This window comes from Sebastes umbrosus, chromosome 4 (genome assembly GCF_015220745.1).
Source record: "Sebastes umbrosus isolate fSebUmb1 chromosome 4, fSebUmb1.pri, whole genome shotgun sequence".
Classification (NCBI taxonomy): domain Eukaryota; kingdom Metazoa; phylum Chordata; class Actinopteri; order Perciformes; family Sebastidae; genus Sebastes; species Sebastes umbrosus.
The window spans coordinates 4,990,117-5,017,683 of NC_051272.1; the positions used below are offsets into that span (position 1 = coordinate 4,990,117).

General features: G+C 39.6%; 1 protein-coding gene and 1 long non-coding RNA gene across 2 annotated transcripts in view; one reads left to right on the top strand and one right to left on the bottom strand.

The window, feature by feature from the left end:
• LOC119487707 overlaps positions 1 to 16,432 on the top strand; it is a 31,638-nt gene extending 15,206 nt beyond the window's left edge. Inside the window, exons 3-5 of the long non-coding RNA XR_005206766.1 lie at positions 9,541 to 9,624; positions 12,905 to 13,149; positions 16,259 to 16,432. This is a non-coding gene — a long non-coding RNA (uncharacterized LOC119487707). The remainder of the gene's footprint in view (positions 1 to 9,540; positions 9,625 to 12,904; positions 13,150 to 16,258) is intronic.
• crabp1a (cellular retinoic acid binding protein 1a) lies at positions 149 to 24,796 on the bottom strand. Its single transcript, XM_037768773.1, has 4 exons — positions 24,453 to 24,796; positions 18,184 to 18,362; positions 5,170 to 5,283; positions 149 to 542 (listed from the first exon to the last, which is right to left on the bottom strand). The coding sequence occupies exons 1-4, from the start codon at positions 24,520 to 24,522 to the stop codon at positions 492 to 494; spliced, it is 414 nt and encodes a 137-aa protein (XP_037624701.1). The 5' UTR covers positions 24,523 to 24,796; the 3' UTR covers positions 149 to 491.
• Positions 24,797 to 27,567: the final 2,771 nt, after the last annotated feature.

Consider the following 27,567-nt stretch of genomic DNA (forward strand, 5'->3'; position numbering starts at 1 on the left):
CAGATTCCAAGATATTCAAAAAAAGTGTCTTTGCACATGTTTTATGAGGATATGATGGTTGCTGGGAAACACTGAATGTAAACATGTCTGTTCACAAGATAACTCCATACCTTTAATAGAAATGCACTTATCAAGAAAGAGGCTCTGCTGCTGTTTGTTCCATCTTTTTATTGTTTCCTGTCATTGAACATGAATACTTAATCAGTGCAACTGATGACTAAATCCTACGTACACAGCTGACACCAGGGTTGCAGATATGGACACTTGAGATATCCAGCTACTGTAGACTGCAGACACACAACACTCACTACGAAGAACCAGATTACAGAGACATTGCTATTGTTTATGGAGACTATGCAGACTGATGCTGAGAGATTACACGGGATACTGCGCTATAGCGTGTTAGCATGACAGAGTGTTGTTGGGTTTAAACGAGGTGTTGTCGTGGTCCAACTGGGTTTCTGTCTTGTCCTGATGAAGGTTGCAGAGCCTCATTCCCGGACGTAAATCCGTGTGCACACTACGTCGTCTGCCCCAAAAGTCTGGAGGAAACAAAAGGATGATTGTTTTAGACACATGATAGTGAGTAGTCCTCAAAGTCAGCCAACAGAAAATGTTTAATTAGCTTTAATTTTTAAAGCAGTTTGCTGTTTTACTGAAACAAACATGTGTGACAGTGAACCTCAAGGCCTCAATATGCTTCATGTACTTGTTGGGTGGTCAGCCGGTCGGCCAATTTCAGGCCGTCTACGAGTGTCTTTTGCTGTATTCCCCTATATTCCAATACACAGATATGTATGTATCGTAACAACGGCTTGTATATCCACAGGCCTCGGTCTTCCGGTTCCACTTTTTGTATGACGAATACAGACTACCGCCACTCGCTGGTGCGGAGAGTTATTTCCTCTCACGCAGGCGCAGAACGTACGTGGTAGTTGGCTGTAGTCTTTCTTTGTGTGTGGGTGCGGCGCGCTACGTGATGCCAACGTCGTTATACATACTTTTGGCTCAAAAGCCTTATTAGAAGTGGAAACCAAGCCTCAGATGTCTTTCACAGAGATAAACAAAACATTCATTTTGGACCCGCCAAATTTTTTTAAATGTTTAAGTCACAATCATAGGATTTTTTTTTTTTGGAAAAAACATACTTTTATTCAGCACCTTTCTAAAGGCTCTGTGGATGCATTATTCTTTTTAAAAAATATTTGTCTACATAAAAATGTTATCAATAACACCTTTAATTGTAACATTTTGGTCGCCTAAAAATGTCTTATTCAGCATTCGGTTGTGCTTAGCTCCACCCTCTGTTGTTACTTCTGGCTCCAAAAAAACAAGAATGCGACGGCAAAAATGCTGAACTTCAGGATTCAAAACAACTGCCCACAAACGGGTGACATTACGGTGACTACGTCCACTTCTTATATACAGTCTATGCTTTAGACATGGCCTGAACAACACGTTGTACGAACTAGTTTGTTTCAAGCACGCTGGATCTTACAAGTCTCGACTCTCGTCTTTTTTATTCCCCTTTATAAAGTCTTTGCATTTAAGTTTGTAATGAAAGAACACAACTTTTTTAAAGATTGTCGGGTGATGACAGTATTACCATATTGTATTACCATATTGTTTGGAGTATGACGAATCTCAAAATGTCAAGGAAATCCTATTAACCAATGACGTATGCGTCACAACATCACAGTCAAAATGACGACTATCAATCTAGGTCATATTGCAAACTGTTGATGATGAAACCAAAAGAAACTACTTAATAACTGATTCACGTGTCCCGTGAATGCACAAGCGTGAAGTGATTACTGGAGTCCAACCCTCTGATGTGCCGTCATTTTTTATATTTTATTTCAGGCTGATGTAGCCGGAGAAAATCCACACGACTTTGCCCTTTAAGTGTTTTTCAGACTAAACCAATTAAACGGATCATGCAAATCATATGGAAATGTGGCCCACTTTACAGTGTGAACTGCCACAGACAATCAGACCATTGCTTTATGATCGCTGGTCCTCCTTTGAGTCTCGAGCTGAAGCTCTACAATTGTTGGGTTGTCTCTGTGTCTGGAGGCCTTCTTCGGTAAACAGATAGATATGATTCAGATTCAGACAATGTTTGTTTTGTTTTTTTCAGTTGCTTGTCCCGAAAGAAAGCGATTGTCTGAGAGCAAAGATGGCTCATGTCTCTTTTTCTATAGAGAGAGGCTTCAAACCTTCCAGGATTTTAATGATGCATAATTTATTCAATCAGCGCCACAAAAATATCTTTTGCATTTGTTTTTTACTCTAATAGGCATGACAGTTTATGAGCAGGTGTTTTAGCTATGATGTCATTTCCTAACTGGTGTCAAGATATTTGGTTGATTGGTTCATTTGAACATCTAGCAGGATAGTTAATGAGATTTCATATTTACACATGTAGATATATAATTGTTCCAATCGCAGTCAAATATTGACAAAAATAGCATGTGTCGCAGTTTAGAAACAACTCTGCTGCTGCTGCAGAGAGAAACGACTAAATACTGGCCTGGACCAAAGCTGAGTACATTTCCTGTTACGTATTATCTGATATGTAAAGTCCTGTTCTAAATTTAAGAAAGCACTCATAGCAAGGTGCAGACTATTTTGGGCTTCAAAAAAAAAATTGTTTGATCAAAATCAAATAAGTTGTACAGCTTACTCTCCAGTATGCCATGCTTTATTTGTCTATAATTTTATTTATATATTCTGCTTTTGGAGGCATTCTTTTCATATTTAAATGATTGGTGTGTAACATTTTGAAGGATCTATTGGCAGAAATGGAATTTAATATTAATAAGTATATTTCATTAGTGTATAATCACCTGATGATAAGAATCGTTGTGTTTTTGTTCGCTTACAATGAGCCGTTTATATCTACATAGGAAGTGGGCTTCATGAAGCCGGCCTCCATGTTTCTACAGTAGCCCAGAACGGACAAACCAAACACTGGCTCTAGAGAGAGACATTCACATTTTCATGTTTTTGCGGCAGCCACCGTAGTTCTCCTACACGCTTGGCACATGGGAGAAGTTTTAGTTAGTTGTAATCTGCAACCTCATGGCTAGATGCCGCCAAATCCTACACACTGCACCTTTAATGTGTGTTTATTAGATAGGTCTACCAGTAGTATCTTCTTTGCTGTCTCCTAGAAATTAGGTTTATATACAAGTAATTTGCAACAGCAAATACGTTTTGAAGAAAATGTAATGCCGGCTGGATTACGTTTTCTAATCACATAATGAGAAAATGTTGTTAATTATCGTATCTGACAATCGCAAAAATGTTGATACCAAACGTGTCAGTAAAATGTTCACTGACAACATATTTCATTTGTTTTCTGCCAAAATAACCAATGTCATCATATCAATTACAGCATTGTTAAACATTTTTTGTGTTTAGACACTGGCAGCACACAACGTATTTGTTAAAGGGGACCGATAGTGCTTTTGTGATTTTTCCCATTCCTTTAGTGCGTCATATAGTTTTTTGTGCATGTAAAATGTCTAAGTTACAAAGCCCAAAGTCCACGCCAAAGGGAGTTACTCTCCCCCACAGAAACACTGCTCCTGAACTGCCTGAAACGCCTCGCTTGAAGTCTCGCCTTTTCTTCCGTAACATGGTGATGTCACCATGTAACACATTCGTATAACGGCTAGTTTGGCACGCCCTCAAACAAAGCTAGTTAAGTATGGTTCGGTTGACATATCAAAACGATCCACAGATGGAAGTTTGGATGCAAACGCTGCCCCTGAACATAACCCAGGCAGCAATTATATACAATACGTCTGCCACCACAACTTAATTGGGAAATCAATTAAGTGAAATATTAACGTTGTTTCTAGGAGACAGGGTTGGAATTTTCACTTTCACTTCACCGATGATCAAAGTGGTCATTTCACTTTCTTTCTACAGTTGTTGCTTAATACCCTTCACACTCACACAGACACTGTCAAGCTAATGTGGCGCCAAAACTAGGCCAGCTGTCTCAGGTGAATGATTCTAGTGTTGTCATGGCAACAAATACAAGCTGCGTGTCATACCATCTTATCCGTAAACTCGACCACATGATGGCTTTTTCGCTGTTAATACTGATTAGAAAAAAAATTGGGACTCTACAAGCTGCACTGTGAACCTGGTTTTATCTGCGGGTTGTATGACGGTGTGACAGAAGGGAGAGACGGAGGTGAGAAGATGCTGTCGCTGCTCTGCCCAGATCAATCTCCGTTAGAGCGTGAATGCTTCAGCTCCCAGGGCTGCCGGGCCAAAATGTCACCAGAGTGGCAGGCGCTGCAACACATTCTGCTTTTATCATCCAAACATTAGAAAAGATTTAATATGTTCTGGCTTCCTCTGAACAACGAGGAGCTTCTAGAGATGCTATTTAAGCATTGAAGATGTGCTTCTACTCACAAGCACAAGCTACGCAAACATCCTGTGATTACTTCTTCAGCATCTTAACCTTCTATATTGTTGGTTCAAGCTTTTGCCTTTTGGACATTCATCTCACAAGTACTCGAGGAACAACAAAGCAGAGCGTGGGAGCGTTGAGCTTTGAGAGAGGAAAGCTGTCGAGTCCCTGAGAACTGTTCGTCCGGTCCATTGGTCTTGGATGGCTCCCCTGCACATCGTTCGAGGGGCTTTTAGACCCATTGACTTCTGCCCATATTAATCTGGCTAAATACAGGGGGTATTACTGCGATGTCAGCGTAGCAGCTCCTCTTGTTCTCCTTTCAACATCTCTCCGCGGGGTGGATGAAAGCTCGGCTCCTTGGGAAACGGCCTCTCTCATTTCCTTTACGGATGAATCTCCAGGGTGACTTCATACACTCCCTGCCTCATTTCATTAACCATTTCTCGAGTAGCTGCTCGAAAAATCCCATCTTAATGCACCTGATGTCTTCCGAATCTCCATGAGAACAAGCCGCGCAACAGACAAACCATACAGATTAGCTACTCCTTCAGATCGTACTCTCTCTGTACTTAGAGTTTTGTATCTTTCTGTTGCTCCTCAGCCTGAAATAGAAGTTCATTAATCACGTGAACATCAGAGCGTTTGTCTTTGTAAAGAAAGAGGTTTTTTTTTCTCTTTTCTAAGTAGTAATCTATTAAGAGGCTTTCAGTGAGTCATTGTCGTGCGCTCACCAGTATGAGCTCATCTCCGTTCAGCTCTCGGGTCCAGTAGGTTTTGGGGCCGTCACCATCTATCAGAGTCTGCTTGCAGTACATCTTGTTCTCCGACTCCCAGGTGGCGAGGCTCTGCAGGGAGGAGACAGCAAGGTGGGGAGGTCAGTGTGATGGTGTCAGTGAAGGTAAAACACATTAGCAAGGCGTATATTTAAAGGGTCACTTAGTGCCAGGCTTTATGCCAGCATCACTGATCGGTGTGGTTGGGTGTGGTGAGAAATGTGCTCTGTTGCACTCAACAGTGATATCACAGAGTACATTTCTACATCTCTGCATCAAGGTGAGAAGTTAAAGCAGCTATAATTGACATTTTTATGATGATGAAATATCAAAGGGGTCACTTAAAGTAATGAACCCACAGAATCTTTACAGAACTTTATAGTCAATATCAGCTCATTGTTTTTATTTTATTTTTTCATTGCGACTTCCCTGTTTGGATTCATTCTCATAGCTTCGATTTCAGCCACAGCAGACGGTCGTTTCAAGCTAAAAAAAAGCACTTTCCAGTCATGCTAACATTATAATGAATTTACCATCGGCGAGTGAGTGTATGAGAGTTGAGTATGTATGTGTTTGTGGGTGGTCGGGTGAGAGAGAGAGAATCAAGTAAAATCAGTGTGACCGGACAGTAACGTTCTTTGCTCTCTGGATTAATGTTTTATAGATCTATTCCTGGGTGCCTTTCTTCTTTATTTACATCTCTGTTTGAGGTTAAAATTAGGCCTGAGGTCTCATTTAGGTTTAATCTTTGGATTAAGGCAAAGATTAGGTTAATAAACAACTTTTTAGGCTACGGTTTTGCCAGCTTATCCAAAAAGTGACGAGACAACCCAATGCGAGCTGACGATAGGGCACATCAGGCACACAGCACTCTGCCCCACTGCCCACCCACGGATGAAATACAAAGTTTTTAGGGAGTCCCCTGAAAACCCACTGTACACTTTACCTGCTCAGCACCAAACAGCAGACAAACACAGTTAGCGACTAGCTGGTAAACATAGTGGTGCATCAATCTGCAACCTCACCACTAGATGCCACTAAATCCTACAGACTGGTCCTTTAAGGGTCCACGTTTATATCACTCTGTCCCCATACTTTTTGTGCACTTTTGTTCTGGGGCTGTTTTTCATATTTGCGCTCCCTTAGTTCCAATGAAGAGTACGTCCAGTGATATTTTAGACATACGGGTGCTTCCAGCTTTGTAGTAACAGTTTGGGAAGGCCAATTCCTGTTTCAACATGACGATGTGTCTGTGCAGAGTCCATAAAGAAATGGTTTCCCCGGTTTGGTGTGGAAGAACTTGACTGGTCTGCACAGAGCCCTTACACCAACACCTTTAGGATGGACTGGGCCAGATCTTTATCACCCAACATCAGTGGTCACCCTCACTCTTGTTGCTGAATGGGAACTAATCCCTGCAGCCAGGATCTAAAATCTGGTGTGTGATGTGTGGAGGCCGGTATAGCAGCTCATGGTTTTGGAGTGGCATGTTCAACAATCATATATGTGTGTAATGTACACAAACTTGTATCCCTATATTTCACAGCCTACTTTAAAATGACATATGTCCCGTGCTAATTCATCCATGGCCAGCCCTCAATGAACAAAGCAATGTAATATTATAAATCAGTGGGCTGAGTCTTTAGCAGACTGAGTTTAACAAATAAATGAAAATCCTCTTAGCCCTTTGGTCGGTCGGGGTCTCCATCTGCTAATTCATTTCAATAATATTTCAAATGACTTCAACAGGATTAGTCAGACTTTGACTTCTGGACTAATTTCTCTTGAAGTAACTGACTCAAATTGCCTATCAGAGCAGGACCAAGGTGACCCTGTGGCGCTAATTTGTGTTAATGGACAGGATTTATCATTTTGGTCAGCTTTGGGTCCATTAACTGCACTCGTATTTCATTACCTCAACTGTCTACTGACACAACAGCTGCTCTGTTAGAGGAACAGTGTGACAATTTTAGGAAATACGTTTATTCTCTTTCTTCCTGAGAGTAAGATGAGGGGATTGATACCACTCTAATATTTATACATTAAAATCAGAAGACCAGAAATGTTATATATTGTTTGTTTATTCAGTACAAAGTGTTAAAACTAATTAATTAGGCATAATGAGCTTTAGAGGTGTTCAGATTTTGTTACCGTTGGACAGAGCCATGCTAGCTGTTTCCCTCTGTTTCCAGTATTTATGCTAAGCTAGGCTAACCACCTTCAGCTTCATATTTAAAGGAATAATTGGAAATTTTTGGGAAATACACTTATCTTCTTGCTAAAAGTTAGATGAAAAGATTGATACCACTCTCATGTCTAGTCATTAAATATGAAGCTGTAGCCAGGAGAACGGTTAACTTAGCTTAGCACAAAGACCGGAAACGGGGAAACCTTCAGCTTCATATTTAACGGACTTACATGAGAGTGGTATCAATCTTTTCATCTAACTCTCGGCTAAGTGTATTTCCCAAACGTGGGCCAAGCCCCGTCCTGGGGGCACGACGCGGTTTGGGCGCACTAAGGACAGTCCGCCAAGGTGACATTTTGGCCACGGCCCCGGGAAGCACCTTCGCCCCGAGTCTTTCCAAGCCGACCTAGAGCCGGTTGCGGCGCACCGCCTCGTATGCGGTACTCCCCAGCCTGCCGTGTGTCGCTCACACCCTCCAGCAGGCTGTTGACGAGGGTCTTTTGGCAAAAAGTGGTATCGATGCATCCCTAGTTGTATGGGGAACGTAATTTTATATGGGACTGTTTTTCCCAAAACATCAAACTATTAGGCTACTTTAACGGCTATTTTAGAGTCAAGTTTCCCAATTAAGCCTTTAATTCAAAGAGATTAGTTTACTATTTACATTTTCTCTTCAGTGTTGGCTTCTCGTTGCTGTCCGTCTCTGATTATATTTTCCCACACTGCTGAAATTAGTTTTTCCTCTCAATAAAGCCAGCTGCATTTCCCCTTTCAACATAGCATCTTAACTTAGCTAGTGATCCCACTCCAAAAGCCTGGATCTGATCAAAGCTGCCGTTGCTTCAATCCAACTCAAGTAAACATCCAACTAATTTAAAATCTGGACAGGCCTACTGTATAATGACAACCCATCATTTTTCCAGCATTTTCTTTCGTCGTGTTGCTCACAGACAATTTGTTTGACAATTTGTATAATTTGAGTATTTTATAAAGCACCACTGCTCAGTGTTGGACGGAGCAGCAGCCTCAGTTTCTCAGAGGCAAATGTTAATCACCATATCAAAGGTAAGGAAAGCCATCACGGATCCCTGCGGGCTGCCGTCCGCTGGCTTTGCCAAGCTGAACAACAGCGGGGCTTTTCTACAGCTTTTCTGCAGCTTTCCCTCTGATTTCTCTTTTTTTTTTTTCGAATAAAGCCAGAACCCAGAGAGTCGATTAGCTACGGCTCCTTTTTAACGTTAGCATCAGTCTCAGCCTCTGACTCGGATGGATTTTCTCTCATTCTCTCTGTTGCACATTAAGTCACAGACAAATTCTCACACATCGTCGTTCGCTTCCAAATAACACACCAGAGCTCGTGCACACACATTTGAGACCAAGACAAATTCATCCTGCATTTGTTTTTTTTTCCCATGTCCTGTTTTTTTCTGTAGCTTTTTTTACTTATCACAACATCTGCTGCCTTTGGCTTTGGTTCGGTCGCTCACAGACTTTACAAAATCAGACACAAAGAAGGAGAACATCTCATTTCCCGCTTGGTTTAAAGTTTTTATGTTGGATTTTACAACATTTCTTTCAGAGTCTGAAATAACACGTTCACTCCCTCTTGGATCTCTTCCCACAGTTTGATCACATTATCTCTCTCAAGTCAGTGTTTGGTCATCACTTTTCCCACTCAGTAGCTTACACTTAGGACAAAAATGTGAAGCAGAGCTGCTCTTTATCAAATCAACTCATATTTTATCAAGTGACAAATATCACATCTTAGTGGTGAAGACATGCAGAAGTGCTAAAGGTGCACTTTCCCTAATTAACACTGAGTTAACACAAACAATCTAACTCGACAGAACTCCTTTCAAAAAGTCCCAACTTATGGAATGATTGGTTTCCATAAAAAGCTATGATCTAAATTAGACAATGCACTTCTTGTGATATGTGTCTTGGTATTTTGTTTTTTATTTCACCCTTAAAGAAAAGCCTTAATGGGACTTACTTGGGCATATTTGCTTCACTGACAGATGTGTCAGCCTATCACAGTTGGTGGTTGTTGCAGTCTTGTTCCACGGTGGCTTTACCCAGACTCCTCTACTTTGCATTTATTTTGATTCTCTGGCTTTATTTGTATTTTCTTTTCATTGCAGTTCCACAAATGGCCACAAACAAGCAGCAAGGCTGAGTGGCGAAGCCGAATCCATGTCCCTTAATCAACGAATCCTCATACAACGGTTTGTATGATATCTTACGAAAAGTTATTTTTCATGCATTCTCCTACAACTGTCCAGCAACACGAGCGATCAGTGCGACTGTGCAAGCAGAACCTGTTCAGGCAACAAAACTACTTGGTTAGCCCACATCCACCCCGACCTCCTCCCTACGCAGAATTTATCACTCTTTATACTACGTCAGCTGACTTCCTTAGAGGCAGCCCTGGCTCATGATTACATGGGTTATATTTGATTTATAGTGCATTACTTTTCGTAGCTATAAGTACGAACAGTGAATGAGAAGAGCCTGTCTTAATACATCAACGATCGTTTTAAACACAACTCTGGAACACACTTGCCAGCAACCACAGGTGCAACCAAATCAACCTGGATTATAACTCTAAATATGTCCTAACAGGGAACAATGGGTGACGTCACAGACGATGTATTGTGTCTGTTAAATTGCTTTTTAATCTTGAAAAGTAATTACAAATCAACCGGAGGAGCAGACTGAATGACAAATCATTTTTCAGCCTTGAGAGTAATGAGACACAGATTCTACAAATTGGGCTGGAAATCCAAAACCCAATATTTTACCGTCAGTGTATATCAGAATCAGTCCAAAGGAATCAGTCTCTCCTCTCTTTCACCACATTTTGGATTTGCCTGTCATTCGCCGCAGGCCTCGTTCCTGCCTCTCCATGCTAAATGACACACTGTCAAGAGCAAAGAAATCACGCTCGAGTCTCAGCCACACCGTTACAGAAATACAGTCCCACTTTTATCCATTTAGCCCCAAACCTCTACCCTCCGTGTCAGTATGTGATGACACTCTTAAGTGGATCTGTTTATTAAGTCAAATATTTAAATCGACAGGCTTTGTTTCTGATCCTTATTCACACATCATCTCCGCTCCCTTTGTCTCTCCATGCAGCCCCGTGGCAGGTGACTGTCTCTATAGCAACCAGCTCGGTTAAAGACTCCATTTGTCTAAGTTTTTCTGCCCGGAAGTGACTTGCTGTGTTGTACGCTGGGAAATTAAGCTTATGAGTTCAGATGAAAATGTTGCTGCACCACAGCAGCCAATGTTTAGTTGTATGGAAACGCAATTTGTAGGAGACTGGGTAGCAGCCACTCTGCTGTATTATTTCTCAACCTCAGCTGCACATAGCAGCAAAAACTCATGCTTGTCTTCGCCTAAACACCTCTATCCATCAGAGCAGGTACATAATCGCCTCTTTATGGCTTCCAACTGTGCACCAACGCCCGTCTGGTGTCTGTTTCTCTGTTGTCTCTGAGACTGGCAGGAAGTCTCTTATCACCGTCTCCTCCTGGAGGCCGTCTGATCCCACCGCGCTCATGCAGATTAGCCGGAGCTTTTTAACCTTGGGGTGGTGTTAATCAGCCCTCTGCTCTTCGCCAGGCAAAGATCAACGTGTAATCCCTTTAACCACAGGGCGGCCGGCCTCAGCCAAAACCCACTTAGGGCTCTCCCGCCAGCCGCCCCATCTGAGACTCTGCCAACACCCCACACCTCCCCTCTCTCGCCCCTCCAGGCACATGTGCCAGTGTCAGTGGGCGCTGCCTCCTGCAGGTTAGGCTTCACTCTTGCATATGATTTCCACACAAGAGCACAATGTGCTTGTTGCTGAGAGACAACTCCTTGATTTTCTTCTTGGTAAAAAAAAAAAAATAGGCAAAATATACAGTACAGCCCAACAAAATATTTTTCTTATTGTGTTGGCTCTATACTCCAGCACATTGGATTTGAAATGAAACCATGACTGTGACGATAAAGCTCTGGATATCAGATGTAATATAAGGGTGTTAACATCCACATCAGATGAACCGTGGAGGGAATCTAGCTTGTTCAACAAAGTCTCCTAATTTTAAAGCTCCACTAATCAATATTTTTTATGCAAATATTTCCTCAAATGACGCAATGTGCCATGTGAGAGGGGTCGCTCGTAGGTCTGAGAGATTACTCCAATGTTGAAGTGCCTTAAACTTGCATTCTTTCTAACAGCCAGCAGGGGACGACTCCTCTGGTTGCGAAAAGAAGTCTGATTGTATAGAAGTCTATGAGAAAATGAGCCTACTTCTCACTTGATTTATTACCTCAGTAAACATTGAAAACATGAGTTTATGGTCTCAATCTCAAGTCTTCCAATTAGAGTCAAATAGACCATAAAGCAGGGGATGCTTTAGGGCGTGGCTACCTTGTGATTGACAGGTTGCTACCACGGCGTTGTCTGGTCTGGGAGTTGCTCTCATCACTATTAAAGGGATAGTTTGGGTGTATTGAAGTGGGGTTGTATGATGTACTTATCCATAGTAGGTGTACAGTAGATAACGGTCGGCGTGTCGCCAGCTTGGAGAAACAGACAGGAGCACCGACGCCGGAGCAAAGCAATACACAGCTGTGGACGGAGACATGAGAAAAACATATTTTAAAGCCACCTAAAAGAATGGCTCACCTAAAACAAATCTATATCTGTTTAAGTGTGCGCTATATTCAGAATATTTTCAGTGCTTTATCTTGCCGTCAGACGGCCCTTTCCTTCTCCTTTCCGACGGGGAACAGAACTGAAAGTGAAACTTATCTACGCTCTCTCCAAAGCCAGCAGGCTTAGATGACAAAAACGGTATAGATACATTTCACTTTCAGTTCAGTTCACCGTCGAAAAATATTCTAAATATAGCGAACACTTAAACAGATCTAATTTTTTTTCAGGTGGGCCTTTCTTTTAGGTGGCTAAAATACATTTTTCTGCCGTCCCCATCCACAGTACTGTATTGCTTTGCTCCGGCGTCGGTACTCCTGTCTGTTTCTCCAAACTAGGGTTGCGCTAACTGTCATCTACTGTAGGTAATACACCTACTATGGATAAATACCTCATACAACCCCACTTAAAAACACCTGAACTATCCCTTTAAGCGTTTTAGCTTCTTTCAGCTCATTGTTTTGGTTTTCCATCCCAGAACTTTCCTAAAACCTTCAATAAATTATGTTTTTGGTCACTTGGGAAAGCGGAAACAAGTTTTAAACACAACATTGATCACCATTTAAGATGTCAAGAGCTACTTGCTTAAATAATCCTTCATTTATTTCTGCAATTTTGGATGTTCTGTAAAGACAAATGTGTATTAATTAGGAGATAGGTTACAGGTGTGATACAGTGGATACAGATTACATACTGTCCTGAAATTGAAGATGAATAAATACCCACCTGATATGGATGCAATAAGCCACTTTAACCTCATATTCTTTTTTTATTTATCTCACTCCGGTGTGCTGCAGTACCGAGACAGAACACTGTCTGTGATGCTGATGCTCAAACCCGAACAAGTGGATGTGGCAAATGTGTGATGACAAGTCGACTTGAGGCGTCATGTGGTGAAAAGCCTCACTGAGAGCCGTCTAGCCATGCCCAGTACCCAGCATGCCCCAGGGCACAGACAGAAGGAGCCACGCTGTCTCCTGGGACCAGAAATAGGTCATGTCTGCTCTCCCTGACTGCAACACGTAGTTCCATCCAATAAAAGGTAAAAAACAAGAATCTATACTGCAGACTTTAGCTGTTGAATGCTGTTTTGTAAATTGTACAAACATTATGTGATTTGTGTGCAATTTAATGAATTCTGTACCGCACATACCCAGAAGGGCATTGTGGTTTCCAGAAAAACACATATCTCCAATTTCTCAGGCTTTTGGCTGAATTCTGTTGACTTGATGTAGTGCATGCACGCAATTGCACATTTTTCCCCTTTCCATGTGAATATTTCCTCTCCACAAGTATGAATATCACTGCTCTCTGTTGCCAAAGAATTCTTCGTGATGGTGAATTTTCTGTTTTACATTATAGTCTAGAAACTCTTCAGCCTTTTTGGAAGAGAAGTCTTGAATCACGTTCTTTTTGTTCAAGTGTTTGTGTGGTCACATCAGCTACCCTGCAACTAGAGATGCAGTGCCTTGCTCTAGGACACTTCAGCAGGGAGCCAACCATCCAGTTGAAAGGTGGTCATATCTAGCCATCATGACGGGGTTTATTGTTTTGTTTTGTTTTTGTCACAAAGCTACTTCAGATATCATGGTCAGAATTACACTAAATGATAATTTGTTTACCTTCAATTCAAGCCCTTTAATTACATATGTCAATGTATATTACATTTACAATATATAATCAATACATTTGGGGGTGGACCCTTCAAATATCAGATCATACTCACCTGAAATAAGTTTTCTAAAAATGCTTTAGTCGTCCAGTTTTAAAGGGTTATTTTTTTTCTATGAGTAAAATCTTTATTGCATGTGAAATTTTAAGATCCCATTAAGAGAAATATAAATATATGTTTATTTTCACACTATTTTTCCTGAATGGATATATACGATTTTTGAATAAAACTGTACAAAAGTAGAGATTAACATCAATGCTGATATGACCATTAAGGCAGCCCAGTCGCACAAAATGGCGTGTGAATGACACCATAATGGCAAAACGCTTGTGATAAGGATGCAGGTCTTGCTTTAGGCGTGTCATTTGTACGCCATGTAGTCTGTGTAAATGCATCCGTGTAAATACGCTGCGCTCAGTTATTGATGTAGAATAAAAAGCGAGAAAGACTGCTTATGGCAGGCGGGAGGGGAGGTGGATGGGTCCAACAAACACAGGACTTTCAACCATGAGGCCGCTGTTTTGTAACTACGTTAGTGACGTTTGTGTTTTCTGTACTTATGTTACGTTGTTTCCGTACATGTTGTACTTAGTTACGTACTTATTTTAAGCCCAACCATGACGTTTTTCCTAAACCTAAAAAAAGTGGTTTTGTTGCCTCCTGCTGGCACTGCACCTTCATAGACGTGTGTAATATTCACACCTCTGCGAGGCAAAACGTGACGCTGACACGCTATCCTCTGGTGGACAGGCGGGTTTATTACGTGCTTTGCAGTGATTTTGGGTTGTTTGAGGACATGCTCAAGGCTAAGGATTGCTTTTTGCCTTAGAAAGTGTTGTTTTCAAGAATCATCCAAAAAAAACAACAAATTCATCCTGCGGTTAAAGAAACTTGACAAGTTGTACTGTGACAACTCCCCATCCTGCATGTGTTATGCAAATCTCTGCTGCACTGCAACAGCCACTGCAGCCTGTTTCTTCATGAAATCTATGTTCATACAGATGGATGAGCATATTGCAGCACTCACTTATTTCCAACTTCTATTTCTCTATTGGATTGTTATATGCACCTATGGATGTTAGGCTGGCATGCTAATTTGAGAGACTGTCCTGGTTCAAATCCCAACCAGCTACAGGATTTCCACAAAGAAAAAAGACATGTTTGTTTTCCAAAATTGCGCAAGCAAAAAAGTTGCCTTACGTCAGTCAGGTTAGACCAGTTCCTCCCTCAATTCCACATCATACTGCCTCCTCAAAACACCATACGTCTCCCCAAAATGGGAGATTGGTACCAACATTTTCTACAGCTATTATTAAAAAAGATCGTAAGGATTTTCTCCCTCTTGGAGAATCTTGCCTTCGGTCGCTGCCTCTTGGCCAGGTCGTCATTGTAAATGAGAATTGGTTCTCAATTGACCTATCTGGTTAAATAAACGTAAAATAAAATAATGATAATAATCAGTAATGATTATATGATAAATTCTAAAACCTGTTTCATGCTTCTTGCGGTCAGTGCGGTGCGGACGGCGATATTATGCATTGTGGCCGTTCATGTTTTGTCCCATTTGTGTGAGAGGATAAATACTGGATTACATGTTAACGTTGTTTACCCACCGTGTGTCCCCACTGATACCAAACAAGACTCTTTTTCTCTCCAGCTCAGACGCCGGTTGCTAAGCAGGAGAGGGCGATAAACAGATGTCAACCTCTGGACCATTAAAGAAAAATATCTTGTTACCTAAAGTGACTCAGTGGCATCGCGTTTTCGCCTGAGAGCACACTGACTTCCTCATTGTGTAGGTGCAATGAGATCATTGAGTGAATTGACTACTACATACATCACATCATGCAAAAGCTTTAAAAGTTTGAGTTCGATATTTTTATATGAAGATGAAACATAAAACAACTTCTCTGCTTCGTAAAAAATAATGATTGTTATTTCTTCCTCCAAGACTTAGATTTACTTAGAATATGTCACATTATATGGTAACATCAAGATGTGGCCAACATAGAAATTAATTAATTTTATGAAGTAAGAAAGAAAATTCTTGTAGAAAAGACTTTTATGCTTTGACAGAAATTAAAACTACTGGATGTCAGCTTTATCTTAATATGTTTACACACTATCAGGCACAACAATCGAGCTGCCTCGTCCACCTTTATCTAATTATACAACCTACATATTTATTACACAGATGACGTAAATGTCTGTGTTGAGATCATATCAGATGTCTCTTAAGAAACCAGTTTGCTCTTATTACATGTAACTAAACACAGCCTTTATGTCAGAGCTTGAGTAGTTGTCCCTATTTTTAAAATCCTACCTTATACGTTACTTTTGTGATTACTTAATTGTTGTTTTACAATTATTTTAGACTTTGTAATGAGCTCCAAGAATTTAGAAGACTTTGATGTTCCTGAAAATGTTTAAAATTTAAAGTATAAATGTCTCACTCAACCTACTTTCCAAACCTGTGTAGGTGCTCTGACTGTCTATCAGGAAGTGAGAAATCGCCCTCGGGGGGCCTGAAGAGGTTCAGAGAGAAACTCAACTCGAGCTGCCTGTAATCCAGCTGCGCCGACGTGAGGACGATACCAATGGATGCAACTGCAAGGAGGAGGTATTAATTTTTCATTCGACACTCTTCAACAATAGCACGGAGACAGCTTTGAAGACCTTTAATGCACACAAACACTCAGAGAATACCAAATGGTGTTAGTATTAAAGCGCTGTTCAATCACTTTAACATCATCTAAATGTTAAGGTGAAACAAACGTATGGCTCTTGGAAAGAAAACTATTCAATGTATGCCCAAGCATGTACCATTGTGTTTATATTTCATGAGGAATATCAGTGCTGCAGGGAATCTTGACTGATTCAAACCTTCTCTGTACTCGTCCACACACACATTGGGTTGTTAGCATTCTATTGACATACATCAATTTCTTGGAAGCCTCTCCTAAATTTAACCATAAGTACTTTACATCCTTTACCCCAATCTAGGGGATGCACCGATCCTCGTCCCCACATGGGAGGTGAGTCCCCACAATTTCATTGATGAAAGTATACGCTAACACGCTAAGGACTGTGACATCGGCCGTTTGCAGTGGTTGAAATATTTCACAGAAATGTACATTTGAACAAAGACAAAAGGACGGTGTTGAATGTTTAGAAAAGTGAAATGAGCGCGAGAGAAGTGAAAACAGGAAGTGCATCATTTGCTGGGGTGAAATTGTTCACTTAAGTTAAAGCTGAAGTAGGCAAGATTGGAGCAAATATGATTAACAAAAAGTATTTTTTTATAAACGGTTGCTATATCGTGACAGTAGTACATGAGACAGGTAACCTGAAAAAAATCATGTGCCTCTGTGTCCTCCGGTGTTCCTTGCATCTGCAAGATTTCACAGACCGGAGGAAAACAAGCAGTAAGAGCTGATCTGAGGTCTGCCGTCTATGAGAGCCGGCTGTCAATCACTCGCCGACTCCGACCAAACGGTCAAACTAGGCAGAGCTGATCAAATATGAATCAGTATTCTGTTACGTTAATGCCTATTTCTCGCCTCAAATATTCTCAGAATCATCTTGTAGTGCACGGTTTAGCTTTAAAATGAGAAAGTTTGCGACGCCGCCGCCATTGTGAAATCTGGTGAAGGAACGCCAAGTTCTGGTCACATGACCGGAGCACAGCCAATAGGAATGCTCTCTCTCTCTGAAATGACCTGTGATTGGTCAAAGTCTCCCGCCACAGGCTAGATTTTTTAAAGCCTGAAAACAGAGCCATGAGGAGGAGCAGAAGTCTAGTTATCTCTCAGAACACTTGAATTACAATATGCTGAAAGGTTATTATGGAATCTTTGCCAAATGATGCCAAAAATATACTGCCTACTGAAGCTTTAAGATAAAAATTCAATAACATTTGAGGATCTTAATAGTGTTTTTGCATGATTTAAACCCATTTACTGCAAATCCCTTATATGTGTACTGTATGTAGCATCAGCCAAGTAACAATTTTGCAAACAATGTGTTTTAGAAACTTGGATGTATTCCAGGCAGCCGTTGGTTTCCATCCATTTCTGTACAATATCAAAATCAAATAGAAGCATCTTGAAACTCAAAGTTTCAAGACACATACTGTATAATCACAGTATCCCTAGTTTGATTCTGGATGGAGACTTTTTTTGACTTTTGAATGTCATAACTCTTTGTCTCTCCCTTCCTGTCTATAAATTATATTTGTGAAGTAATGAAGTGCTGACTTTATTTTCAGCGCAAAATAATCACCTCTTACAGTAAACTTTATTACAGTGCAACAAATTATGATGTTTGATGTTTTCTGTGATGATTTACACAACACACAAGTGTGTTCAAATATGTGATTTCATCAACATTCATTTGAAGTTCTACCTTGCACTTCCGTCCGTCCACAGTCTCCTCGTCATACTCTTCACCGACCTGGAAGTTGATCTCGGTGGTGCGCACAGTGGTGGATGTTTTGATGTAGAACTTCTCGCCGTCCTGACGGATCTCCACGTGGGGGTTCGAGGCCGCCGCCACGGCCACCTTCCTCAGCATGGTGTTCACTCCTAAACCAGGAGCAACCCCAGGCCAGAACAACAGGAGGGAGAAAACAGGGGTCAGTGTCACCATTTTAACAAGATTAATTGAGTTAAGGGGAAAATAGTGGGATGTTTCACTGCCTCATAATGACTATAAAATATCTTTGGGAATGTTTTAGGGATGACTCACTAATTACAAAATGCTGACTTTTGTGGCGCTTTGCACATTTTTAAATCTAGTTTGTAGTTGAAAACGAGCCAAGCAGACATTATTGTTATTGTACTTAATTCAGCCCTGTCTACTAATAATTATGTTCCCAAACAACGAAACTGCATTGTGAATTACGTTTCGAGGGGAAACGTATTTTGTTACGTTTGTTTTTGACGTATGACAAACAAGTTTGTAATGAGTGTCCGCACAGGGTGGAGGTCGGGGTGGATGGGTCGAAAAACACTGGACTTTCAACCAGGCAGGATGGTCTGGTACACTGTTAGTAGCTATACCTACGAAAAGTAATGCAATGTAAGTTGTGTATATCCTACAAAATCAATATTGTGTGTAATTCACATAACTGTGAACCAGGAAGTATAAATAGCGCCGAATGCCACGTAGGGAGGAGGTCGGGGTGGATGGTTGGGTAAAGAAATACCAGAGTTTTGCCCAGGAGACCGGTGTTTGTGTCCCATGTGAAACCCTCAACATTGATTTATTTGTAACTTACGTACTTCCAGAGTTATTTTAAGCCAAACCACAATCTTTTCCTAAAACTAACTAAGTAGTTTTGTTGCTAATACTAACCAAGTCGATCTTTTCCTAAACCTAAGTAGTTTTGTTGCTAATCCTAACCAAGACCTAACTAAGTAGTTTTGTTGCCATTTTTTTGTTGCTCAACATTCGTAGAAAAACGTACGAAAAAGGAGGAATATCTTTTCCGTAATGAAGTGTTGTATGAGAAGACGTTGATCCAGGAGACTGCTGTTCATGTCCCGTGTGAAACCACTTATTAATGCATCAATAATTCTAATAAGTAATATAATTATTCTGCATAAACTTTTGCTATTTCAAGTATATTTTGATACTAATACTTTTGTACATTTACTTGAGTACGATTTTAAATGCAGGACTTTTACTCGTAACAGAGTATTTCTACAATGTAGTATTGCTACTTTTACTGAAATATGCTCATCCATACTAAAATAAGAGTATTTCTTCCACCACTGAACAAGAGTCATAGGTTGCTTAATACCCCATAACTTTAATCACGAGAGACAGATGCAGGAGAAAGTAAGGAAACGCTGCTGAGGTACTGAAATGTTGAGAAAATGAAAGAGAAAATGTAGGTTCATCTCAGTCGTGGGAATATTTTTTTTTGTTACAGCAAAATCAAATGTAAGCTACATTTGTGTCTGATAAAGAAAGTGAGACACAAATCATCACAAAAATAAGAAAGAGAGAGATGTTGTTCCATCGGTGCTAAAATCTTCACCGACACATCTTCCAGTATGTTCTATTGTCTTTCTGTTCTTCCTTTCTACCCTCGACCCCACCCAGATTTAGACCTCTCCAGGCCCTCATGCCAGCTTCTATCAGACTCTAGTCCTTAAATATAGAGACACATGCTGGCTGCATGTCTTCTTGTATTTCTGTGTAGTATGGTGAACAGAAACATCTCCAAGCTTAAATTCTTTTACACAGAATGACAAGAAATGTAGATAGAGTTAAAAACCGCACAATAAAATGCTCTGTGACAGAAACCTCAACTATTTCTCAAAACTGAGAGAAATCTGTGGAATTTGGTTACTGGAGTCTGTGTGAGGGATTATTAAACCATTTCCAGAAGAAAAAAGTGACCTCTTGAGGATATCGGAGCAGGTCAAGGCTGGCTCGTCTTTTTGTCTGGTGGCTGTACGATTGGCGATCCCGCGTGTGGCAACACTTTGGCATCACTCTGCAAGACCATCTGGCTTTATGTCCTGCCAAAGTCCTGCATCTTTTATTTTAACGGTCTCTCCTACCATTGGAAATAACCGAATACATTGAAAGCTAATATCTTCACAAACAACATCAAGTATTTAATTCTGCAAAGCCAAAACCACCGTGGTGTTTTTTTTGTCTACAACCAGGCATAAAAACATATTAATTTGACAGCTTACACTCGACCCCACCCACGATCTGAGGGATCACGCCATGTGTTTTTATAGCATTAAATATGTATAAGCATCAGTGAGCCAAGCAGTCTATCCTGTGTTCTCAAAATGTCATCTGCTTACATTTTAAATATTAGAGGGTTTTATGTGCCATGTGTGTCCAAAGAAATGGCAAAAGGACAATAAGCTTTAGTTATTACAAGCAGCCAATAGTAAAGAGTACATGCTTGTACAGAAACATAAGAAGTAAAACACTAACTAACTGGATGCTAAGGTTTTTACTGATCCCAATCATAGACTGTATATATAAAGATGGACGACGCGTCTCCCGCTGTTCAAAAGTGAAGCCAAAATATCCTGGAAACGGGAGCTGTCATCTTGAAATTTTGACGTCATTTGGAGCCAGAGTCTGCGCAGTAGTGATCGGGCGTTGGAGCCGCGGTATCGAGGTCACCCAAACCATTCGCAGGCCGAGCACGGCCACAGCTTCTTAGTGAGAGAGACTCACAGCTGTCAATCATGACGTCTCACCCCCTTTTTATTGCATCAAATAACTAATTAAAACCAAAGAAAAAATAACATTTGAACATATATCAGTGTGATAAGAACTACCTAAAATGTATTTGACGTGTACTTTGACTTTTTAGTTTGGCTCATGTAAGATGAGCTAAAATAAAGGGGGGCGGGATTTGTGACCTATGCTGCGGCCAGCCACCAGGGGGCGATCCAGATGTTTTAGCTTCACTTTTGGGGAGCTGTCATGTCGTCCATCTTTACATACAATACAGTCAAAGAGTATAGAAGCAAAGAGACGAAACTCCGTTGTTTTCTTTGCCATTTTGGAATGAAAACGCTTATTATATTTATAATATTTTATTGTTTAACACAGGAAATTTTGGTAGAATATGACAATAGAATAGAAATAATTTTGTTTTACTTATGTACGACACTTTTTAGACTGATGTTTTACTGGCATCCGGTAGTCGCTTTCAGTCCAAAATGGCGATGTTGCAATGGAACGAACGATTGACTTTCACTTCTTGGCGATATACGTTCTTCATATGCTGTGATCCCAATTCTCAAATTCAGACTTCTGCTGTTTTTATTGCTTCTGCATTTCTTGACCAAAGTCCCCATTAACTCAGGAAAGACTTTAAAAGAAATCCACATTTTGTCTCAGTAGTAAAATTGTACATGAAGTGTGCACTATTTCTATACTCTTTGATCAAATGCAGACACACATGCCTGCTCTCAATTAGCAAACTGTGAGTCTGATCAAGTCGTACAGCTCTGTTCACTCAGCGTGTTCACTCTGCTATCTGCACCCTGGATACAGTAACAATCCCCTCCTACTTATAGGGAAACCTCAGAGTCAACAGATAATTATGAGGATGTTGATGGAAAGTGGCGGCTCCAGCATGCAGCTCTGGAAACCACAGTATAGTTGCCCATCGCTGCTCCCCGATGACCGAGACCTTATGTAAGAGCGAACGAGTGATCTGCTCCAGCAGATGCGGTTTTAATGTGTTCATGAATGGATGAGGTGCTAGGGACGGTCGCCTCATTGACCGTTGCATCAAACATGGGAAGTGGTGTTGAAAAGATTTTTCTTTTTTTGTGAGCCAAAAACAATCAAAACTGAACAATTTTAGAGTTTTCAGTTGATTGAAGTAAACTGGAAAAAGGCCTCTTTAAAAATAAGTTTAAAAAAAACAATGAAGACAAGGTGTTTTTGCCTGTGATAAGTAAAAAAAAATCTGCCATTGGAACAAGTGAAACTTCGCTTTGCAAGATTTCTTGATAAATATGTAATATTTAGTATGTAATATTTACTTTAAAACTAAAAAGAGATCTTAAAAGATATTGCTGCTCAAATATATTATGCAGTATATAATATAATAATATATATATAATAAATAATGTATAAACATAAATACAATATAGAAAATAAATAAATATATTAAAAAAAATATAAAAACAAAATTCTAAAAATAATATATAAATATATCCACCGATCCAATACAATATATGTATTTATATATTATTTTTTGAATTTAGTTTTTATATTTTTTTTCTATATATATTTTTTATTATTTATTTTAAAAAATATAAAAACAAAATTCAAAAAATAATATATAAATATATATATTTATATAATTTTTTGAATTTTGTTTTTATATTTTTTTAAATATATTTTTGTTTTTTATTATTTATTATATAGCTATATTTCACTAGTATTAGGAATTGTTGTGTGTTGTAATAAGCCTGTAATGCTCAAAATTAGTATTTTTTCACTTAACAAGATATTCAAGATGCATTGTCTAAAAACAAGTCTCACTGAAATGTTGCTTGTTGGGTGATATTAAGCGTTATATTGTCTTATATTAAGTGTTATGAGATATGACTAGTAATTATTAGACAAATTTACTTGGTACGATTTTGCTTTTTTACACTAGCTTCCTAAACAATTGTAGGTTCTTAAAGAAAACTGTGGATTAAAGGATGAGGCTGACATTAATCTATATTTTTCATATCGTCAACAAATCGACAATCGACATTGTCTTACTCTCAATACTTTCCAACTTCCCTATCTGTCTGTACTATTATGTACTCCGAGGCCATTCGTTCCTTCTGAGGATGTAAATCTTTCATAACATATACATACTTTCATTTTTTTATTTTTATTATATAGTAATTTCCTAAAACAGCTGGGCACTGTAGTTTTTAGACAATATAACTCAAACAGGAGTAGATAGTGCATTTTTTGTGGACTATTTTCAGCTGTGGATTAATACACATTTGGTATTTACAGCAGCAGGGCGGTGTATTTGGGATCGATTCGAAATAAACTACAGTGCCCAGGTTCATCGTAAAGGAGAGACGTGTCACCCAGTGCAACAGTGAGGCTCATTGATGTGTTTTTAATAGTTTTTGGACAAAAATTAAGATCTGATTTAAGCTGCAGTTTACCAGGCTGTGGCCTCAAAGGCAATACCTTTTTAGTAAATAAATACATTTATGGTTGGATTTGTTGCCAGTAAGAAAATATAGAATATCACAAGCACATATCCCTTAAAGTATTAAATGGTACAGTGTATTATAGCAGGTAGGGGTGTTTAAAGAGACATTGCAACCACAGCAGACCAGCAGAGGTGTTCAGAGCTAAATATGCACTCAGATACTCAAGAAATCTTGCCGTTAAGTGCTGCAGCGATGCACAAACCACTAAACTGCCAATTGTTTCAGCTTTACAAGACACAAAACTGTCCACTTTTCAACTTAACTTTCCCAGATTGTGCTAAAACAGGGACCATTCATGTCTAAAAAGTTTCAATAATAGTTCCTGGAGAGCTGTTGAAGCAGCTCCTTGTACTCACGCTCCCTAAAGATTTCTACATTATTCTAAAGACACACAGCCTTTTGATGTGTCCCGTCTGTTTCAGCAGAGCCGGCCGGCCGGTGTGACGAAACGCTGCAACACAATTGAATGACCCAGTTAAACTGGTCCAAATCTAAACCATCACAATCATCAGTTAAGACCAAGAAGGGTGAAAACAGATAGGACACAAGAGAAAAGCACTGGGCTCCAGAGACCTCCCCTGGCATTGCTAATGCATGCCCTACTTAAATGCTTAACATGAATAATGTTGTGTGCCCCCCCACCCCTCCTCTCTTCATGTAACAATACCACGTCTGTTTAGGCTGGAATTCAGCATCCAGTGTTTCATATCTCCTGTGAAGCCGAGGGATTTCCCTTCAGCAGCATCTCCCCAGCGTTCTTTTCCCAGGGAGCTTCTCTGAACAATACGATGTTGTTGGAAGTCAGGCATGCACATTCTCCAAGAACAAGAAAAGCCTTTTTCTATATGGACATGATGGATAGTCAACCTCATGCAGGGATGTAGCGCTGGCTATGGATGGAGGGGAGGGAGAGAGAGGAGAGAGGAGAAAAGAGAAAAGAGGGCTTACCCAGGGCTTTGAGAAGGTCATCAAAATTCTCACTCCTCTTCATCTTCCAGGTGCCGGCAAAGTTAGGCATGTCTGCTGAGTGAGGCTGAGTCCGAGCACTGCAGAAAAGAACCTGTTCCACGCTCTGATGCTTTCCCTCTTCCTTCTGTCTGTCTTTGACTCTTTCTCACCCTCCTCCTCCTTCTTCCCTGTGCTCCTGTCTCCTCTGCTCTGGGCTCGGCCTCTCTGCTCACACTGTTAACACCCTAAAGTGTGTTTTCTATTTACTTGGTTTTTCTTCACACACACTCTCTCTTGCTCTCCGTCTGTGTGCTCAGTGTGCCGGCTGCAATCTAAGTCTTGAGCTCCTTTATAGCTACTGTCTTTAATGGGAGTCAGAGGAGGTCCCTCCCCCCTGAAAGCTCTGTCCCATTAATACAGTAGAGCAAGACTGACGTGTCTGCGTCCTCCGGGGATCAAAACTCATTCTTTGAGAGAGTATTTATAGTGCTTCACTTCTTCAACAACTCCATTATGAAACTCTTGATTTAAATGTTGAGGTTGGCTTTCATTATTGTTGACGTCTTTCAGCAAGATGATTTAAAAAAAGCCTTTTTAGGAGAGAGAGAGAGAAGAGCTTTCAAAATCTAACCATTATGTTACTTTGGCTAAGGGAAGCTAAGGGAATAACGTTTGTGAAACTCCACCTTATTTAAAAAAAAACTTAAACTTTAGATATTAAATTTCCAACTATTATACTTAAATATACTTATTATACTGTTTCAAGTGCTTCTGTGGGTTTTCTGCAGGGTGGAAGAAGTACTCAGATCCTTTACTTAAGTAAAAGTAATAATACCACACTCTGAAAATACTCTGTTAAGTAAAAGTCCTGCGTTCAAAATTCTACTTGAGTAAAAGTACTTAAGTATTACCAGCAAAATGTGCTTTTAGTATCAAAAGTAGGGCTGTCAATCTTGGGCGGACTTGCTCCAAACTGCATGTGATTATCATAAAGTGGGCATGTCTGTAAAGGGGAGACTCGTGGGTACCCATAGAACCCATTTACATTCACATATCTTGAGGTCAGAGGTCAAGGGATCCCTTTGAAAATGGACATGCAAGTTTTTCTTCGCCAAAATTTAGTGTAAGTTTGGGGCGTTATTTAGCCTCCTTCACGAGCTAGTATGACATCAGGTTTTCTAGTTTCATATGATGTCAGTATCTTCACTCTAGCATTAAAACTGACCCCGCTACAACCTGAGATGTAGTGGAGTAGAAGTATAAAATAGCAGAAAATTACCTAAAAATTGTACTTCAGTTCAGTACTTGAGTAAATGTACTTAGTTACATTCCACCACTGGTTCATTGTGTATTTTATGGCGTGTCTCTTCTCTGTTTTGTTCTGCACTGTTGACTAAATAATGGCGAGACATTAAAACATTCAGTAAATTTGCCTAAAAAGTAATCCCCAAAACCACAAACATAGATCAAAGAGTTGCTTTATTGCACAAATAAATAAATAATCTAGATGTTTCCCTGTTAGTTCCTCTCAGACATTAACAGCGAAATGTGTATTTATTACAAACATATTGCATTGTATTGTATAAATTATGTATTATTATGTGAAGTGTGATCCTTTAGGGGCATTCTCTGGATTTACAGTAAATGTCCAACTACCTTCAAAGTGTTGAAGTTTATTCTTTGTTCTGCGTTGTTGACTAGATAGGTTCAATATATTACAGGAAAACTTTTATTAAAATTAAATTAGCCTCAAACCAATAATCCTGCAACACAAACACGGATCAAAGAGATGGTTTGTTGAACCGATAATAAATCATCTCTATGTTTTCTTGTTGATTTCCCCCCTCAGGTTTTAACAATGAAGCATGTATTTATTATGTATTCATTGTATTGTATTAATTATGTATTAGTTTGTATTATTATGTAAAGTGGAATCAATGTGATCATTTAGAGTTTTTCACTCTGCGGAGCTTTTGAATTGCGTTTGCACAGTGAGTGCAGTTAGCAGCATAGTGCTGGAAGAAAACTACAGTGTTGATTATGAATATGAACGTTGGTTTAATCTAGCAAAGTGTCTCTCTTTAAATGGATACAAAATGTTATTAAACCTGTTAATGTTATCATATTACTAATAAACTAATGTTTTCCTTCATAAAGAAATAGATTCATACATACATATTTTAGTTTAGTTTAGTTTAGTTTTTAGTTTAGTTTAGTTTTTCACAAATGTAATATTTAAGTAGGTTGTTGGATCGAAAATACTGTAGTTTCCAACAGGACAGATTTAAATGACTCAAAACTTCTTAGAAACAGACACTTGGATCAGTCATTTTTATTTCCATTGACACAGCGTGCCAGGACCAAATCCCATAATCAGTCTCTAGACTGATCATTTAAAAGCCAAAAGTAGGAAAATGATGATTACATAAGGAGCTGCCACTTTTAATCTTGCAGTTATATTTCATATTTGTGTCACGCTGTTCTTAAAGAACAGAAAAGAGTCACAGAGGCACTTTTTATTTAAAGAATATTATAGAATCATATTTTAATCAAAAAGAAACATTTTAGATTTTGTTTTTGTCTTGAGGCAAAAATAGAAACATGTTCTCTACAGTAATACCTCGATATGATCTACAAACAGAATGATTAGATAGATGGATAGATAGATGGATAGATAGATAGATAGATAGATAGATAGATAGATAGATAGATAGATAGACAGATAGATAGATAGATGGATGTTTTATGTTGTTCTGCTCTCTTCATTTTGTCATATCAAAGATTATAATGACAACAGATGTCCTGCTCTGCTTTCAGCAGTCTGCAGCTGATGTCATTACTTTAGGTTCATTACCCAACATTATTATTATTTCCCTGAAAATACGAATGAATCACTTGTCTGAAAATAGCAGTACGATGATCGTTTCTGCCTGCAGGACCAACAAAGAGGAAAAATACAAGTGCTTGAAGAAGAAATTATAGATTCCAGTCGAGGCTGGTGGAATAGATCCAAATTTCAAACATGTACAATTTTGAAGCTAGAGGATAACTTGACATTATCAGTTGCTTTTGGAGATTTTTTCCTACTTATGTATGAAAAAAGTACAATAACATT

What these genes read in the sequence shown, in the direction of transcription:
- crabp1a (XM_037768773.1), bottom strand. Translation starts at nt 24,522, where the DNA reads ATGCCTAACTTTGCCGGCACCTGGAAGATGAAGAGGAGTGAGAATTTT. An exon ending in TGACCTTCTCAAAGCCCTGG is followed by an intron (nt 18,363 to 24,452) that starts GTAAGCCCTCTT and finishes CTCCTGGTTTAG; the next exon opens with GAGTGAACACCATGCTGAGG. An exon ending in TGGACGGACGGAAGTGCAAG is followed by an intron (nt 5,284 to 18,183) that starts GTAGAACTTCAA and finishes TCCTCCCTGCAG; the next exon opens with AGCCTCGCCACCTGGGAGTC.